At 44.9% G+C, this 16,624-nt stretch overlaps 1 protein-coding gene across 3 annotated transcripts in view; it reads right to left on the bottom strand.

Moving 5' to 3' along the window:
* Positions 1–16,237, bottom strand: part of MASP1 (MBL associated serine protease 1) — a 155,428-nt gene extending 139,191 nt beyond the window's left edge. The window contains exon 1 of one of the 3 annotated variants that reach the window (XM_060767277.2): positions 15,862–16,233. In XM_060767277.2, coding sequence (XP_060623260.2) covers positions 15,862–15,866 — 5 coding nt within the window. In that variant the 5' untranslated portion in view covers positions 15,867–16,233. Of the gene's footprint in view, positions 1–15,861 lie in introns of all 3 variants that reach the window. The other 2 variants (XM_060767275.2, XM_067466125.1) reach the window with 2 other exon arrangements.
* Between the last annotated feature and the right edge of the window lie 387 nt (positions 16,238–16,624).

Below are 16,624 nucleotides of genomic sequence, written 5' to 3' on the forward strand. Positions count from 1 at the left end.
CCAATTGCTCTAATCACAATGGAAAGAAAGGATGAAAGAGATCCTCCAACAAGACTTCTGCTTGAGAAGATACAGGGCTAGCTCTCCCAAATACTGTGTATCTCTCACATATCTGCTTGAGAGCGGCACTCCTATCTCTCACATTGGAATGGCAAGAAAGGTCATTCTGGCTAAACATTGGGAAGGCCTTCCCAATGGTATGAACTCTTCCACATCAGTATGGGTTTTCTCCATGATGGTGGATCTGCTGTCATTCATTGGAGGTCTTCAAAAACGAGGTTGGATGGGCTTTCAGGAATGCTTTGACTGTACATTCATGCACAGGCAGAGAATTCAACTAGATGGTTCTACAGTTTGTTTGATCTACATCAGGCATGAGCAAACTTGGGTTCTCCGGGTGTTTTGGACTTCAACTCCCACAATTCTCAACAGCCTACTGGCTGTTGGGAATTGTGGGAGTTGGAGTCCAAAACATCCAAAGGACCCAAGTTTGCCCATGCCTGGTCTAAATCCCATTGTTACCCAGAAGTTCCTGCTTGGCAGAACAGGGTTGGACTAGAGCAGTGTTTCTCAACCTTCCTAATCCCACAACCCCTTAAAATAGTTCCTCATGTTGTGGTGACCCCAACTATAACATTATTTTCGTTGCTACTTCATAACTGTCATTTTGCTACTGCTATGAATCACAATGTAAATATCTGATAGGCAGGATGTATTTTCATTCACTGGACCAAGTTTGGCACAAATACCCAATATGCCCACCACTGAGAAGGCCCAGTCTCTTGTCCCCACCAACCGCACTTGCAAAGCAGGTGGGACCGAGAGAAGGCCTATCCAGATGATCTTAACCTCCTTGATGGCTCATAGAAGGAGATCTTTAAATCCCTTTTCTTGCCCACCAACATTCCATTTTCCATTCTTGAGTTCAGAGTAGAGCAACTGATTAGGGAGATGGTGGTCGGGCATCTGGACAACGTGGCTGGTCCTGCGGAGTTGATGGTGGATGGCCATTGCTTCGATGCTGGTGGCCTTTGCTTCTTCCAGCATGCTGATATTGGTCTGCTTGTCTTCCCAAGAGATTTGCAGGATTTTCCGGAGGCAGCGCTGATGGAATCGTTCCAGGAGTTGCATGTGACGTCTGTAGACAGTCTACATTTCGCAGGCATATAGCAGGGTTGGGAGGACAATAGCTCTATCTGGTATCCCTACGGATGTCTCAGTCCTCAAACACTCTCTGCTTCATTCGGAAAAATGCTGCACTCACAGAGCTCAGGCAGAGTTCTACTGTATTTCAGTGTCGATGTTGACTAAAGAGATTTAAAGATGGGCTCAAAGCCAACTTTAAAAACTCTGGCATAGACCCTGAGAACTGGGAAGCCCTGGCCCTTGAGCGCTCCAGTTGGAGGTCAGCTGTGACCAGCAGTGCTGCAGAATTTGAAGAGGCAAAAGAGAGAAACGTGCCGAGAGGAAGGCGCATCAAGCCAACCTTGACCGAGACCACCTTCCACCTGGGAACTGATGCCCTCACTGTGGGAGATGATGCAGATCAAGAATAGGGCTCCACAGTCACCTATGGACCCACCCTGGAAGATTATCCTACTCGGACAACAAGGGATCGCCTAAGTAAATAAGTAAGAAGGAAATACATTTGGACAGGTAAGCTGGGCCAGAACTGTTTAGGGTTTTATAGGAGAAGAAATAATCACCTTGGCTATAGTTTGAACCCAATGCTCCCTTGTACCCTAGTCTCCGGAGTAGCAAAAAACAAGCTGGCTGCTTTTTCCCCCTTTTAATATTGATGTGTTGTTAGGTAATTCCATACTTATGTAGCTGTTACTGTTATTTTGGTTCATGTTGTGACTCTGTATGATTTGATGTTGTTGCTCGTAAACTGCCCTGAATCCCCCCAGAGAGACAGAGAGGTATATAAATAAAGTTATATTATTATTATTTATTATTATTATAGCATCTTTTCAAATATTTCAATATGACTATCATGCCTCTCTTTTTTTCTCCAAGCTAAACATACCCAAATCTCTAAGCCACACACTATAGTAGTTGGTTTCCAGCCCTTTTTAGTGCCCGTTCCTCAACGCATTCCAACTCGTCCATCTCCTTGAATTGTTTTCCCAAAATTAGTCACATTTTTATTCCAGGCGAGATCTCACCAAAGCAGAATAGAGGAATTGAAGGGAGATGTTGACAAGCTGGGATGTGTCCAGAGTTGGGCGACTAAAATGATCAAGGGTCTGGAGAACAAGCCCTATGAGGAGCGGCTTAAAGAGTTGAGCATGTTTAGCCTTCAGAAGAGAAGGTTGAGAGGAGACATGATGGCCATGTATAAATATGTGAGAGGAAGTCATAGGGAGGAGGGAGCAAACTTGTTTTCTGCTGCCTTGGAGATTAGGACACAGAACAATGGCTTCAAACGACAAGAAAGGAGATTCCAACTGAACATTAGGAATAATTTCCTGACTGTGAGAGCTGTTCAGCAGTGGAACTCTCTGCCCCAGAGTGTGGTGGAGACTCCTCCTTTGGAGGCCTTTAAGCAGAGGCTGGATGGTCATCTGTCGGGGGTGCTTTGATTGTGATTTTCCTGCTTCTTGGCAGGATGGGGTTGGACTAGATGGCCCATGAGGTCTCTTCCAACTCCATGATTCTATGAATACTATGACTTGCTTTGATCAAGACATGATAGACTCTTCTTGGTGCAGCTAGGATTGCATTGGCTTTTTTAAGTTTCCGCATCGCACTGTTGATTCATGTTCACTTTGTGGTCACTAAAATCCCTAGATCCCTTTCCAAGCCAGGTCTCAATCATCCTCTATCTGTGCCCTTAATAACAAACTGTATCTCTGGATTTCATTGTTGTTTCCTAAAGATAACACTGTACATTTATCTCTGTTGAAATTCATTTTGATAGTTCCAGGGCCAGAGAAGCAGATGGCGGAAACAGAAGAACGGCCTGCCTCAGGGGAGCGTGCTTGCTCCATCCATGTTCAACATCTACACAAATGACCAGCCACTGCCAGAAGGGACAGAGAGCTTCATCTATGCTGATGATCGTGCCATTACCGCTCAAGCAGGGAGCTTTGAGATGGTAGAACAGAAGCTTTCCAAAGCTCTAGGTGCTCTTACTGCCTATGACAGGGAAAGACAGCTGATCCCTAATCTATCTAAAACACAGACATGTGCCTTTCATCTCAAGAACAGACAAGCATCCTGAGCTCTGAGGATCACCTGGGAAGGAATCCCACTGGAGCATTGCAGCACACCCAAATACCTGGGAGTCACTCTGGACCGTGCTCTTACCTACAAGAAGCACTGCCTGAACATCAAGCAAAAAGTGGGTGCCCTACCACATGCACAATATCATACAAAAGCTGTCTGGCACAACCTGGGGATCACAACCATATACAGTGAAGACATCTGCCCTTGCGCTGTGCTACTCTGCTGCTGAGAATGCATGCCCAGTGTGGAACACATCTCACCACGCTAAAACAGTGGATGTGGCTCTGAATGAGACATGCCGCATTATCACAGGGTTTCTGCGCCCCACACCACTGGAGAAATTACACTGCTTAGCTGGTATTGCACCACCTGACATCCGCAGCCAATAGTGAAAGGACCAAGGCAGAGACACCTGCAGCTCATCCCCTGTTTGAGTATCAGCCAGCATGTCAACAACTTAAATCTAGAAATCGTTTTCTAAGATCTACAGAGACACTCGCTGGAACACCTCAGCAAGCGAGAGTCCAAAAGTGGCAGACTCAAACCCAGAACCTCAACCAATGGCTGATACCAAATGAGAGACTGCCTCCTGGGCACACAGAGGACTGGGCGACTTGGAAGGCGCTGAACAGACTGCGCTCTGGCACCATGAGATACAGAGCCAACCTTTAGAAATTGGGCTACAAAGTGGAATCCACGACATGCGAGTGTGGAGAAGAGCAAACCACTAACCACCTGCTGCAATGCAACCTGAGCCCTGCCACATGCACCATGGAGGACCTTCTTGCAGCAACACCAGAAGCACTCCAAGTGGCCAGATACTGGTCAAAGGACATTTAATCAACTACCAAACTCACAAATTTTGTATTTTGTCTGTTTGTTTGCTTTGTTCTGTTAGAAATGTAATATAATTGACTGGCTGCCCTTGATAGTTTTGGCCCTGCTCACCAATTTGTTAAGGTCATTTTGGATTCTGACCCTCCTACTTGCATTGAAGTCTTTCCTATTCATCTCATTCTTATGCAGGTTTTCTGCCCAAACCCATGAGAGTGGTCATGGCTTGTGAATCTACGCCTGACTATATTGTGAACTTTGAAGTTGCTGTCTAAGGTCCTCAAACCATAGGGTTCAGCACTGTGGAGAGCTCCTTTGAAATGCATATTAAACCTTAAGAGGAAACCTTCTGCTCCACAAGAACACCAAGTGTGTAATATAGCAATGCAATTCTCACTTGTCTCAGATGTGCTGATGAAAAACTGCACATTTTCTGCTCCTGATTTGCAAGGCGACGAGGTCTCAAGAGAGTGTTTGCATTTGTGGCAATTTCTTGAGCATGTGCAAATGGTGTCAATCGCACCATAGCATCCTGTTTCAGAATGAGGAGTGCCCCTTGACAACAAACTTGTGATTTGGGGGTGCAAACGTTGAAGAAACTGAGCCAGGCCAAGGTCAAACAAAGAGAGTTCAGGAGCAGAAGCTTGGCCAATGTCATCTGGGGAGGGAGGAGAAAAAAAGAGTCCAGGAAAGGTCCAAATGAAGCAGAGTGTCAATGGAAGAGTTCAAGAAAGGAGCCGAAGCTCGAGGAATGAGAGAGACAGGAATGTAGCACAAGGTCAGTAGGAAGAATGGATCCATTGCAGCAGAGAGATGCCTTGGGTTGTGTTGATGTGTAGCAGGCATGGGCAAACTTCAGCCCTTCAGGTGTTTTGGATTTCAACTCTCACAATTCCTAACAGCCTACTGGCTGTTAGGAATTGTGGGAGTTGAAGTGCAAAACACTTGGAGGGCTGAAGTTTGCCCATGCTTGATGTATAACCTCAGTACCGAGACAGCCTTGGTTGCCTTAGTAGATGATCTATGCTGGGAGCTAGACAGGGGGAGTGTGTCCCTGTTGGTTCTGCTAGATCTCTCATCAGCCTTCAATACTGTTGACTACGGTATCCTTCTGGGACACCTCATGGGAATGGGCCTTGGAGGTACTGTTCTGCAGTGGCTCCAGACCTTCCTTGAGGGTTGCTCCCAGAAGGTGCTATTGGGAGACACCTGTTCAACCCCACAACCATTGTCTTGTGGTGTTCCTCAGGGCTCCATACTGTCTCCCATGTTGTTTAACATCTACATGAAGCCACTGGGGGAGATCATCCAGAGTTATGGGGTGTAGTGTCACCTGTATGCAGATGACATCCAACTCTGTCACTCCTTCCCACCTAAGGAGGCTGTTCAGGTCCTGAACCGGTGCTTAGCCGCTGTGACGGTCTGGATGAGGGCAAACAAATTGAAATTGAATCCAGACAAGACAGAGGCACTTCTGATCAGTTGTAAGGCTGAACAGGGCATAGGGTTACAGCCAGTGTTGGGCGGGGTTACATTCCCCTTGAAGACACAGGTTCGCAGCTTGGGTGTGATCCTGGACTCATAGCTGAGCCTGGAACCCCAGGTTTTGGTGGTGACCAGGGGAGCATTACACAATTAAACCTTGTGCGCCAGCTGCGCCTGTAACTTGGGAAGTCTGACTTGGCCACGGTAGTCCACACGCTGGTTACATCCTTTATAGACTACTGCAACACACTCTATGTGGGGTTGCCTTTGAAGACTGTTTGGAGGCTTCATATGGTCCAATGGACGGCAGCTAGGTTGCTCACCGAAGTGGTGTACAGGGAGCACACAATGCCATTGTTGCGCCAGCTCCACTGGCCGCCAGTCTGCTACCGAGCACAATTCAAAGTGCTGGCTTTAGCTTATAAAGCCCTAAAAAGTTCTGGCCCAACTTTCCTGTCCGAACATATCTCTCCTTATGAGCCATCTAGGATTTTCAGATGGAGAGGCCCTGGTCTTGCTCCCACCTACTTCACAGATGCGTCTGGTGGGGATGAGAGACAGGGCCTTCTCAGTGGTGGCCCCTCAGCTATGGAACTCCCTCCCTAGGGATATCAGATTGGCCCCCTTCCTTCTGACATTCCGTAAAAAAGTCAAAACTTGGCTTTTTGACCAAGCATTCACAAATGTAGCATAAGAGGCAAATACAGAACAATGGAACGATTGGATTATGTGATTGGACATTGATTCTAATAAGGAGACGCTGTTGATATATGTTTTATATGTTTTTATTGGCTTTGAATGGTTTATTTTTATATTATATGGTAAACATCTTAACTGCATTTTATGGTATCCTGCCATCAAATTGTTGCCAACTGTAAACTGCCTTGAGTTGCCTTTGGGCTGAGAAAGGTGGTATACAAATATGGTAAATAAATATATATATAAATAAATACCCTACTATTTGGAAGAGTCCTCTTTAGATAAAATGGGAAAATGGGTTGAGATGGAGGTCCTGGTCAGAACTGGACAGAAGGACTACATCATCTACGTGTTCTGCTCTAGAAACTACGACTTGGAACAATGGGTTCAATTTGCAAGAAGACACCACCAAATGATTGGGCACAACCTACTGAAGGTAAGAGGTATTTTATAGGCTACCTTACAACTTGATGGAGTCTTTTTCTCTGGAGGTTTTGGAACAGAGGCTGGGTGGTCATCTATTGGGATGGCTTGGATTGTGTCCTTCTGAAGGGCAAGTATATGGACCGGAGGATGGAGATGGCGCAGTACTCTTCCAACACGAAAATTATATGATCTCAAAAATTAAATGTAGGGAGCAAAAGGTCAGGCAATGCGCTGCTCCCCATTAAGTACAGGATACTAAGCAAAAGGGATCAGTTGGGCCGGTTATATATTGGCTACACGTCATGTTAGGCTAGCTCTAGGCCATTTCATGTTTGCAGAATAACAGTGCTCCAACCTCTGTGAAATCCTGCCTGACCTTTCTGGCTTCCTCACCTTTGACACACACCTCTTGACCAACCTTCCTGGCAATTCCCCCCTTGGTTTTGGACTCTGCCCAGGGATGCTTCCTCTCTCTGAACCTTGGACCAAATGCCTGTTTGTCAGTCAGTCTTTGCCTGGCCTTCTGCCAGTTCCTGTGGACAATTGCTGTGCTCCTCTGGGGTTTCGACAGGGACAAGGCTGCTGTAAATCAGCACCGCCGACCTAATTAGCTCAGCGTTTTCTTTTTAAAGTTTGCCAAGGTAGGTCCTGCACCTTTGTCTGATGTTCAGAAAAGTGTGAAGTTGCTGACTCCTATTTTTCAGCCTCCATAGGAGTCTGGAGCATCAGAAGCGTTTTGCAAAAGTGGAAGAGTCCAACTGCCTCTTTGGATTTGCAAATTTTCATGCTTCGGAAAGAGAAAAGATGGCAATTCCACATGCAGGTGTTTTGTGCAAACTGTAGAAACCTCGACAGGAAAAACTCTTTGGATTTGCAATTTTTCATGCTTTGGAAAGAGAAAAGATGGCAATGCCATGTGCAGGTGTTTTGTGCAAACTGTAGAAACCTCAACAGGAAAAACTCTTTGGATTTGCAAATTTTCATGCTTCAGAAAGAGAAAAGATGACAATTCCATGCACAGGTGTTTTGTGCAAACTGTAGAAACCTTGACAGGAAAAACTCTTTGGATTTGAAATTTTCATGCCTCGGAAAAAGAAAAGATGGCAATTCAATGCGCAGGTGTTTTGTGCAAACTGTAGAAACCTCGACAGGAAAAACTCTTTGGATTTGCAAATTTTCATGCTTTGGAAAGAGAAAAGATGGCAATTCCATGCGCAGGTGTTTTGTGCAAACTGTAGAAACCTCGACAGGAAAAACTCTTTGGATTTGCAAATTTTCATGCTTCGGAAAAAGAAAACCTCAACAAGAAAAAGGTACTCCTTCCATGTGCACCCTGGAGATGAGACATTTCTTCCCAGGAATCCAAATCCTGGTCCCAAAATAAGTTCATTGCCATTAAAGTTCAGACTAAAACCCAGAGCAGATTCATCATCACTGCAATGGTGTGAGAGCCACCAATTGCCTTGCAACCTGGCTCAACGGGATAAATTGTTCAACAGCACCCAATGGAAAACAAGCAAGTTGATGGGTGATTTAACACTCTGAGACTGAGAGTGTGACATGCCAAAGGTAATCCAGTAGGTTTCTTTTGCAGAGCAGGGATTTGAAATCTGATTTCCAGAGTCATATTGCAACACTCTATTATACAACTCTGACTCTCTAATACCTACAAACACTGCATTGCTTAAAGTGAAAGAACAACAGTCTAAAGGGCAACATGTGATCTGGGCAAGGAAAGAAATCCATCCTGTGCTTAATCTATCTATATCTATATCCAAAACAGAAGTGAAAATGTGTATGCATGTGTGTGGCTGGGGTTCCCACTTCCACAGACAAGCTCCCACTTCCACCCACAGTGCTGACGAGCCAACAAAAGCCCTCCCTCCAATGACATTTCAGGTTATAGCGAGTGCCATGAACATGTAGCCCAACCCATGCCAAAGTCCTCCCCAACACCATACTGCCCACCGCCAAAGGAATGCTTTCATTTGGGAGACAATTTCATCCTAGATTTTATGTGTTTCCTCCACCACAGACATCCCAGAGTTTCTTACTTTCTCCATTGCTGTGGAATTTGCATGATTCCGCTCATTGCCTCTCCCTTAACCCTTTCCTACTCTTTTCAACTCTGTCTGCACAACTTGCAGAGTAGAACTATTCAGCAACTGAACATACTGGAGGAATTTGGGGGAATTGACTCCATATGTTGGAAGTTGTAGTTCACCTTGCATCAAAATCTGAGCACTGTGACCCCCACTGACAATGGACCTGGACCACATTTGGCACACAGAAGAATAAAGAAGCGGATTAGAATAGCTAGTTTGGCAGCACGATGAGGAGGCAATATGCTTATTTTGTGCAGCAAGTGGTTGTTTGCTGTGAAATGGATGCTTGCAGCATCGCGTTCCAATGAACGGTCCAATCTGTGTTGGAATGTAACCAAATCCCTGAGGTTTTTGTCAGAGACACAACAGTGCTGTGTGTCGCCCATTCAAGTTACGTTAGAAGTGAAGTCCAGGGACAGAATGAGCCAAAATGGGTTTCTTTTGGAGGCAAATGAGCCCCAAAGTTGAGCATCCCTCCATATCCACAGATTCAGTTCAGTTCAGTCAGTTAGGTGATCCCTCGTTGGCTGAGTAGGATAGTCTTCCAGGATCAGTGTTTTGGTGGGTCCGTAGGTGACTGTGGAGCCCTATTCTTGATCTGCATCTTCTCCCGCAGTGAGGGCATTGGTTTCCAGGTGGAAGGCAGACTAGGTTGGCTTGATGCACCTTCTTCTTGGCACATTTATCTCTTTCGCCCTCTATTCATGCCTCTTTAAATTCTGCAGCACTGCCGATCACAGCTGACCTCCAGCTGGAGCGCTCAAGGGCCAGGGCTTCCCAGTTCTCAGTGTCTATGCCAGAGTTTTTAAGGCTGGCTTTGAGGCCATCTTTCAATCTCTTTTCCTGTCCACCAACATTCCGTTTTCCGTTCTTGAGTTCAGAGTAGAGCAACTGCTTTGAGAGACGGTGGTCGGGCGTCCGGACAACGTGGCCGGTCCAGCGAAGTTGATGGTGGAGGAGCATCACTTCAATGCTGGTGGTCTTTGCTTCTTCCAGCATGCTGACATTTGTTCACTTGTCTCCCCAAGAGATTTGCAGGATTTTCCGGAGGCAGCGCTGATGGAATCGTTCCAGGAGTTGCATGTGACGCCTGTAGACAGTCCACGTTTTGCAGGCATATAGCAGGGTTGGGAGGACAATAGCTTTATAGAGAAGCACATTGGTATCCCTACGGATGTCCCGGTCCTCAAACACTCTCTGCTTCATTTGGAAAAATGCTGCGCTCGCAGAGCTCAGGCGGTGTTGTATTTCGGTGTCAATGTTGACTTTGGTGGAGAGGTGGCTGCCAAGGTAGCGGAAATGATCAACATTTTCTAATGTTACGCCATTACGCTGTATCGCTGGCATTGGAGACACACATATGCACATAGATACACCCACAAAACACATATACACAGACTGGGCCACAGCAACGCATGGCACGGGACGGCTAGTCATCAATAAAAGGAAGACAGTGATTATAAAAAGGCAGACTCAGTTTGCAGTGGCCTACTTTCACTAGCCTTGCATGGCTATTTCCCCATTCTAGCAAGCTTCCAGACTATATTCAACCCAACAGTCCAAAGATTAAATCAACAGCCTCATTCCAATTTAGAGCAATTTCCATTTGAGTCGCTACACAAAGTAATATAATTAACAACACATGCATCAACTGATTATGTTTCACTCAGAAAAACAAAACAAAAATGTCCCTATGGACTGGAATCAAAAACAGACTAATTGGAACTGACTGGAGGCAGAGCAATTCCCCAAAGGAGAGGAATGCTCAAACCCATCTTAAAGTTGCATCCTCTTAACTCTGGGCTTGGCCACTTTCTGGAAACATCCTCTCCCTTGGCACAAAGGGGAGAAGCTCTTCCAAAGAGTTCTGTGAAACCTCAAGGGTTGCTTCAATTAGCAAAGTAGAAGCAATTAGCAAAAATGAAGGCGTGACTTCAAAGACACTGCTGCAATTTTGCTAATTTTACTATGTAACAAAATTTGGACCAAAAAGAAATATCTGTTCCTGGTTTGAAAGTGTGATTTCCGGTTTAATTGTGCGGTACTTACTTTGAAAGTAATCCAGAGACTTCATTTTTAGGCTACCATTTTTAAACTTTTGTGCAAAGTTTTTGCAGGTTAATAACCTTTCCCCATGTTTTTTATGATCATAGAATCACAGAATCAAAGAGTTGGAAGAGACCTCATGGGCCATCCAGTCCAGCCCCATTCTGCCAAGAAACAGGAATATTGCATTCAAATCACCCCTGACAGATGGCCATCCAGCCTCTGTTTAACAGCTTCCAAAGAAGGAGCCTCCACCACACTCCGGGGCAGAGAGTTCCACTGCTGAACGGCTCTCACAGTCAGGAAGCTCTTCCTCATGTTCAGATGGAATCTCCTCTCTTGTAGTTTGAAGCCATTGTTCCTTGTCCTAATCTTCATGGAAGTAGTAAACGAGCTTGCTCCCTCCTCCCTGTGGCTTCCTCTCACATATTTATACATGGCTATCATATCTCCTCTCATCCTTCTCTTCTTCAGGCTAAACATGTCCAGCTCCTTAAGCTGCTCCTCATAGGGCTTGTTCTCCAGACCCTTGATTATTTTAGTTGCCCTCCTCTGGATACATTTCAGCTTGTCAATATCTCTCTTGAATTGTGGTGCCCAGAATTGGACACAATATTCCAGGTGTGGTCTAACCAAAGAGGAATAGATGGGTAGCATTACTTCCCTAGATCTAGACCCTATGCTCCTCTTGATGCAGGCCAAGATGCCATTGGCTTTTTTTGCCGCCACATCACATTGTTGGCTCATGTTTAACTTGTTGTCCACGAGGACTCCAAGATCTTTTTCACACATACTGCTTTCGAGCCAGGCATCATCCCCCATTCTATATCTTTGCATTTCGTTTTTCCTGCCTAAGTGGAGTATCTTGCATTTGTCACTGTTGAACTTCATTTTGTTAATTTTGGCCCATCATCTCTCTAATCTGTCAAGATCGTTTTGAATTCTGCTCCTGTCCTCTGGACTATTGGCTATCCCTCCCAATTTGGTGTCATCTGCAAACTTGATGATCCTGCCTTCTAGCCCTTCATCTAAGTCATGAATGAAGATCCTGACCAGGACCGGGCCCAGGACGGAACCCTTCTGAGGGCACTCCACTTATCACTTCTTTCCAGGATGAAGAGGATGCATTGGGGAGAATCACCCTCTGGGTTCGTCCATTTAACCAATTCCAGATCCACCTCACTGTAGTTTTGCCTAGCCCACATTGGACTAGTTTGTTTGCCAGAAGGTCGTGCGGGACCTTGTCGAAGGCCTTCCTGAAATCCAGGTACGCTACATCCGCGGCATTCCCCACAATTATGAAATGAACTTTATAATCAAGGAACAAAAATGGCATTACATAGTGTTTTGAAAGTCCAAAATAATCCACCTACACATGGGCATGCATGAACTGAAATCGAAATAGCTGATATTTCCAAATGTCAAGATGGGTTTTGCAAATAACTTTTTCTCCCCTAATGGGCTGCCTTTTCTCTGCAATTTCCCCCTGTCTTTGTGTGCATCTACACTGTAGAATTAACGCAGTTTGATACCACTTTAGCAGCCCAAGGGCAATGCTATGGGATCCTGGCATTTGTAGCTTGGTGAGGTTCCAGCAGAGAAGACTAAACAACTTGTAAAACCCAGGATTCTACAGCATTGAGCCGGGGGTAATCAAAGTGGTATCAAACTGCATTAATTTTACATGTAGATGCACCTTTGGAAAGGTTTGATCTTTCAAATGTAATGATGCACCCCTTTGCAAATCCACACGCATTACAGGCTCACAAGTCACTCTCCTCCCTTTTTGAGTCTGACTTCCCAAGTGGTGCATGTTGGGCACAAGATACAATACATAAACAAGCAAATTAGTATTGATATTTTTTTGGCCATTTTCCTCTTGGCTCCACTAACCCTGTTCCCATGTGGAATGTGCTGGGCAAAACAAAGCAGTTAATACACAGACTTGCAGATTTATCATTATTAGAACTGTAGTAGCGGCAGTAGCACAGAGTGGGTCAAAAGTCATGAAGGGGTTTCTGTAGTATTTAATAAGTCCACAACCTGGGGATCACAACCATACACAGTCAAGACATCTGCCCTTGCACTATGCTCCTCTGCTGCTGAGTATGCATGCCCAGTGTGGAACACATCTCACCACGCTTAAACAGTGGATGTGGCTCTTAAGGAGACATGCCGCATTATCATGGGGTGTCTGCGCCCTGGAGAAATTACACTGTTTAGTAGGTATTGCACCACTTGACATCCACCAGGAAGTAGCAACCAATAGTGAAAGGACCAAGGCAGTGACATCTCCAGCTCATCCCCTGTTTGGGTATCAGCCAGCACGTCAACGACTTAAATCAAGAAATAGTTTTCTAAGATCTATAGAGACACTCCCTGGAACACCTCAGCAAGCAAGAGTCCAAAAGTGGCAGGCTCAAACCCAGCACCTCAAGCCATGGCTGATACTGAATGAGACTCCCTCCTGAGCATACATAAAACTGGGTGGCTTGGAAGGCACTGAACGGACTGCGCTCTGGCAGCACGAGATGCAGAGCAAAACCTTAAGAAATAGGGCTACAAAGTGTGGAGTCCACGGCATGTGAGTGTGGATAAGGGCAAACCACAGGCCACCTATTACAATGCAGTCTGAACCCTGCCACATGCACAACGGAGGACCTTCTCACAGCTACAAGTGGCCAGCTACTGATAGAATCATAGAATCCTAGAGTTGGAAGAGACCTCGTGGGCCATCCAGTCCAACCTCATTCTGCCAAGAAGCAGGAATATTGCATTCAAATCACCCCTGACAGATGGCCAACCTCCTGCCAAGAAGCAGAAAAATGGTATTCAAAGCACCCTCGAAAGATGGCCATCCAGCCTCTGTTTAAAAGCTTCCAAAGAAGGAACCTCCACCACACTCCGGGGCAGAGAGTTCCACTGCTGAATGGCTCTCACAGTCTGGAAGTTCTTCCTCATGTTCAGATGGAATCTCCTCTCTTGTAGTTTGAAGCCATTGTTCCGCGTCCTAGTCTCCAAGGAAGCAGAAAACAAGCTTGCTCCCTCCTCCCTGTGGCTTCCTCTCACATATTTATACATGGCTATCATTATCTCCTCTCATCCTTCTCTTCTTCAGGCTAAACATGCCCAGCTCTTTAAGCCGCTCCTCATAAGGCTTGTTCTCCAGACCCTTGATCACTTTAGTCGCCTTCGTCTGGACACATTCCAGCTTGTCAACATCTCCCTTCAACTGTTGTGCCCAGAATTGGACACAATATCCCAGGTGTGGTCTAACCAAGGCAGAATAGAGTGGCAGAATAGATCAAAGGACATTTAATAGAACGCCAAGCTTTCAAACTTTGTGTTTTGTTTTGTGCATTAATTTCTGCTGTTAGCCAGTCTGAGTCCCTTTATGGAGGTAGAGAAGATCGAAATATAAAAGTTTTAAATAAATAAATAAATAAATAAATAAATGGTTTTGTTTTTTTTAATACAATACAAATGTACCCTTGGCTCGCTCCTGATATCTATATAAATAAAAATTTGTGATACCATCAGAACTCAAAAACCACTGGGGGAATTGACACCAAATTTGGACGCAAGACACCTAACAACCCAATGTATGTCCTCCACTCAAAAAAAAAAATATTGATTTTGTCATTTAGGAGTTGTAGTTGCTGGGATTTATAGTTTACCTACAATCAAAGAGCATTCTGAACTCCACCAATGATGGAATTGGGCCAAACTTAGCACACAGAACTCCCATGACCAACAGAAAAAACTGGAAGGGTTTGGTGGACATTGACCTTGAGTTTGGGAATTGTAGTTCACCCACATCCAGAGAGCACTGTGGACTCAAACAATGATGGATCTGGACAAAACTTGGCACGAATATTCCATATGCCCAAATATGAACACAGATGGGGTTTAAGGGAAATAGACCTTGACATTTGGGAGTCGTAGTTGCTGGGATTTATAGTTCACCTACAATCAAAGAGCATTCTGAACTCCACCAATGATGGAATTGAACCAAACATGGCATACAGGACTTCCATGACCAACAGAACACACTGGAAGGGTTTGATGAGCATTGACCTTGAGTTTGGGAGTTGTAGTTCCCTACATCCAGAGAGCACTGTTGACTCAAACAATCATGGGTCTGGACCAAACTTGACACAAAAATTCCATATGCCCAGATATGAACACAGATGGGGTTTGGAAGAAATAGACCTTGACATTTGGGATTTGCAGTTACTGGGATTTATAGTTCACTACAATTAAAGAGCATTCTGAAACCCAAAAATGACAGAAATGGGGCCAACTTCCCACACAGAACCCTCATGACCAACAGAAAATACTCAAGGCCATCCAGTCCAACTCTCTTCAGTAGGGCAAGAAAATGTAATCAGAGCCCTCCTTGACAAAGAGCCATCCAGCCATAAATATAGATAGAAAGATATGATTCTCTCTCACACAGAGAGATATAGTACCATAGATTTGAAAGAGACCCTTAAAGAAGGACAATGATATGTTGCATATTCCAGAGTAGGCAAACCAGACACTCTCCACATCAACACTGACAAAGAAACAGCAAGAAATATTGTTTACTCACAAGCAGAAAGGAATTACATATTTTAGAAACCAACACTTTCTCATTACTTTATTTTCCAGATCACCAGACTGGGCCACAGCAACTTGTGGCAGGGGACAGCTAGTGATAAATATATATTTTAATTTACAATACCATGGCATCATATGCAGTATGTGTTGCAAATACATTTACATTATGTTGCAACAACCAAATCTCAAGAAACAAGAACCAAAGCATTTCCAAAAAAAGTTATCAAACACCAGTCCCTTTGGTGACTTTTGGCCCACCGGTTGGCAAAGGACAAAGTCTGACAGCAACCAAATTGGGTTCAGAATCAAACCGGTTGCTTCAAAGAGAAAGACTTTTGGAAACCTTTTTCTCTTCTGGAGGAAAGCCGAGGGAGACAATGCCCTTTGCCAACCTTGGAGCTGGAGAGAAATCGTGCCCTTTCCAAGGACTCACCTCATGTTTGCTTCTAGTTTTGTTGTCGGCGGGTCCCTTTTTTTGGAGAGAAGGTGGTTGGTAGAATTCCTTTGGTGGAAAATGTTCAGCTGCCTGGCTTATCTTTGTTCAGAGAAGTGATGAATGTGTGTTTGAGAGAGAGAAGGATTGGGAAAGAGGAAGAGGAGAGGAAGAGAAAACGTGTGTGCCTGCCTGTGTGTGCCGGGGTTTTTCTGACATTCTTGTCACGCCTTCTTCTCCCTGCAATCATCGCTCCCCCTTTATCCACCCCAGAAGCACATCTACCCAGGCTTCATCTCCCTTTCTTCCCCTTCTTTCTTCCACTCATCCTGACTCTAAAGGAGGATGTCTCACTCCCCGCAGCATGAAACACACACACAAGAAGAAGAGGGGAAAAATAAAGGAGGAAGAATCAGAAGTTAAGGATCTGTCTCCCCAAAGTGGCACACTTGTGCATTGTCAGATTTCTCCCCTTTCTTTAAAAAGAGAAAGAAAATCATTCCCAGTCCTTACTGCTGTTTGGCTAGATGGCTTCCAAGAAATCACATTTTCCTTCTCAGTTATTATTATTATTATTATTATTAAACTTTATTTGTACCCCGCTAGCATCTCCCGATAATGGATAATGGATAATGGAGAAAGGTAGGGAGTTTCAGAAAAACATCTACTTCTGCTTCATTGACTATTCCAAAGCCTTTGACTGTGTGGATCATAATAAATTGTGGCAAGTTCTTGGTGGGATGGGCATCCCAAGCCCCCTTCC

The sequence above is a fragment of the Anolis sagrei genome, chromosome 3 (genome assembly GCF_037176765.1).
Source record: "Anolis sagrei isolate rAnoSag1 chromosome 3, rAnoSag1.mat, whole genome shotgun sequence".
Classification (NCBI taxonomy): domain Eukaryota; kingdom Metazoa; phylum Chordata; class Lepidosauria; order Squamata; family Dactyloidae; genus Anolis; species Anolis sagrei.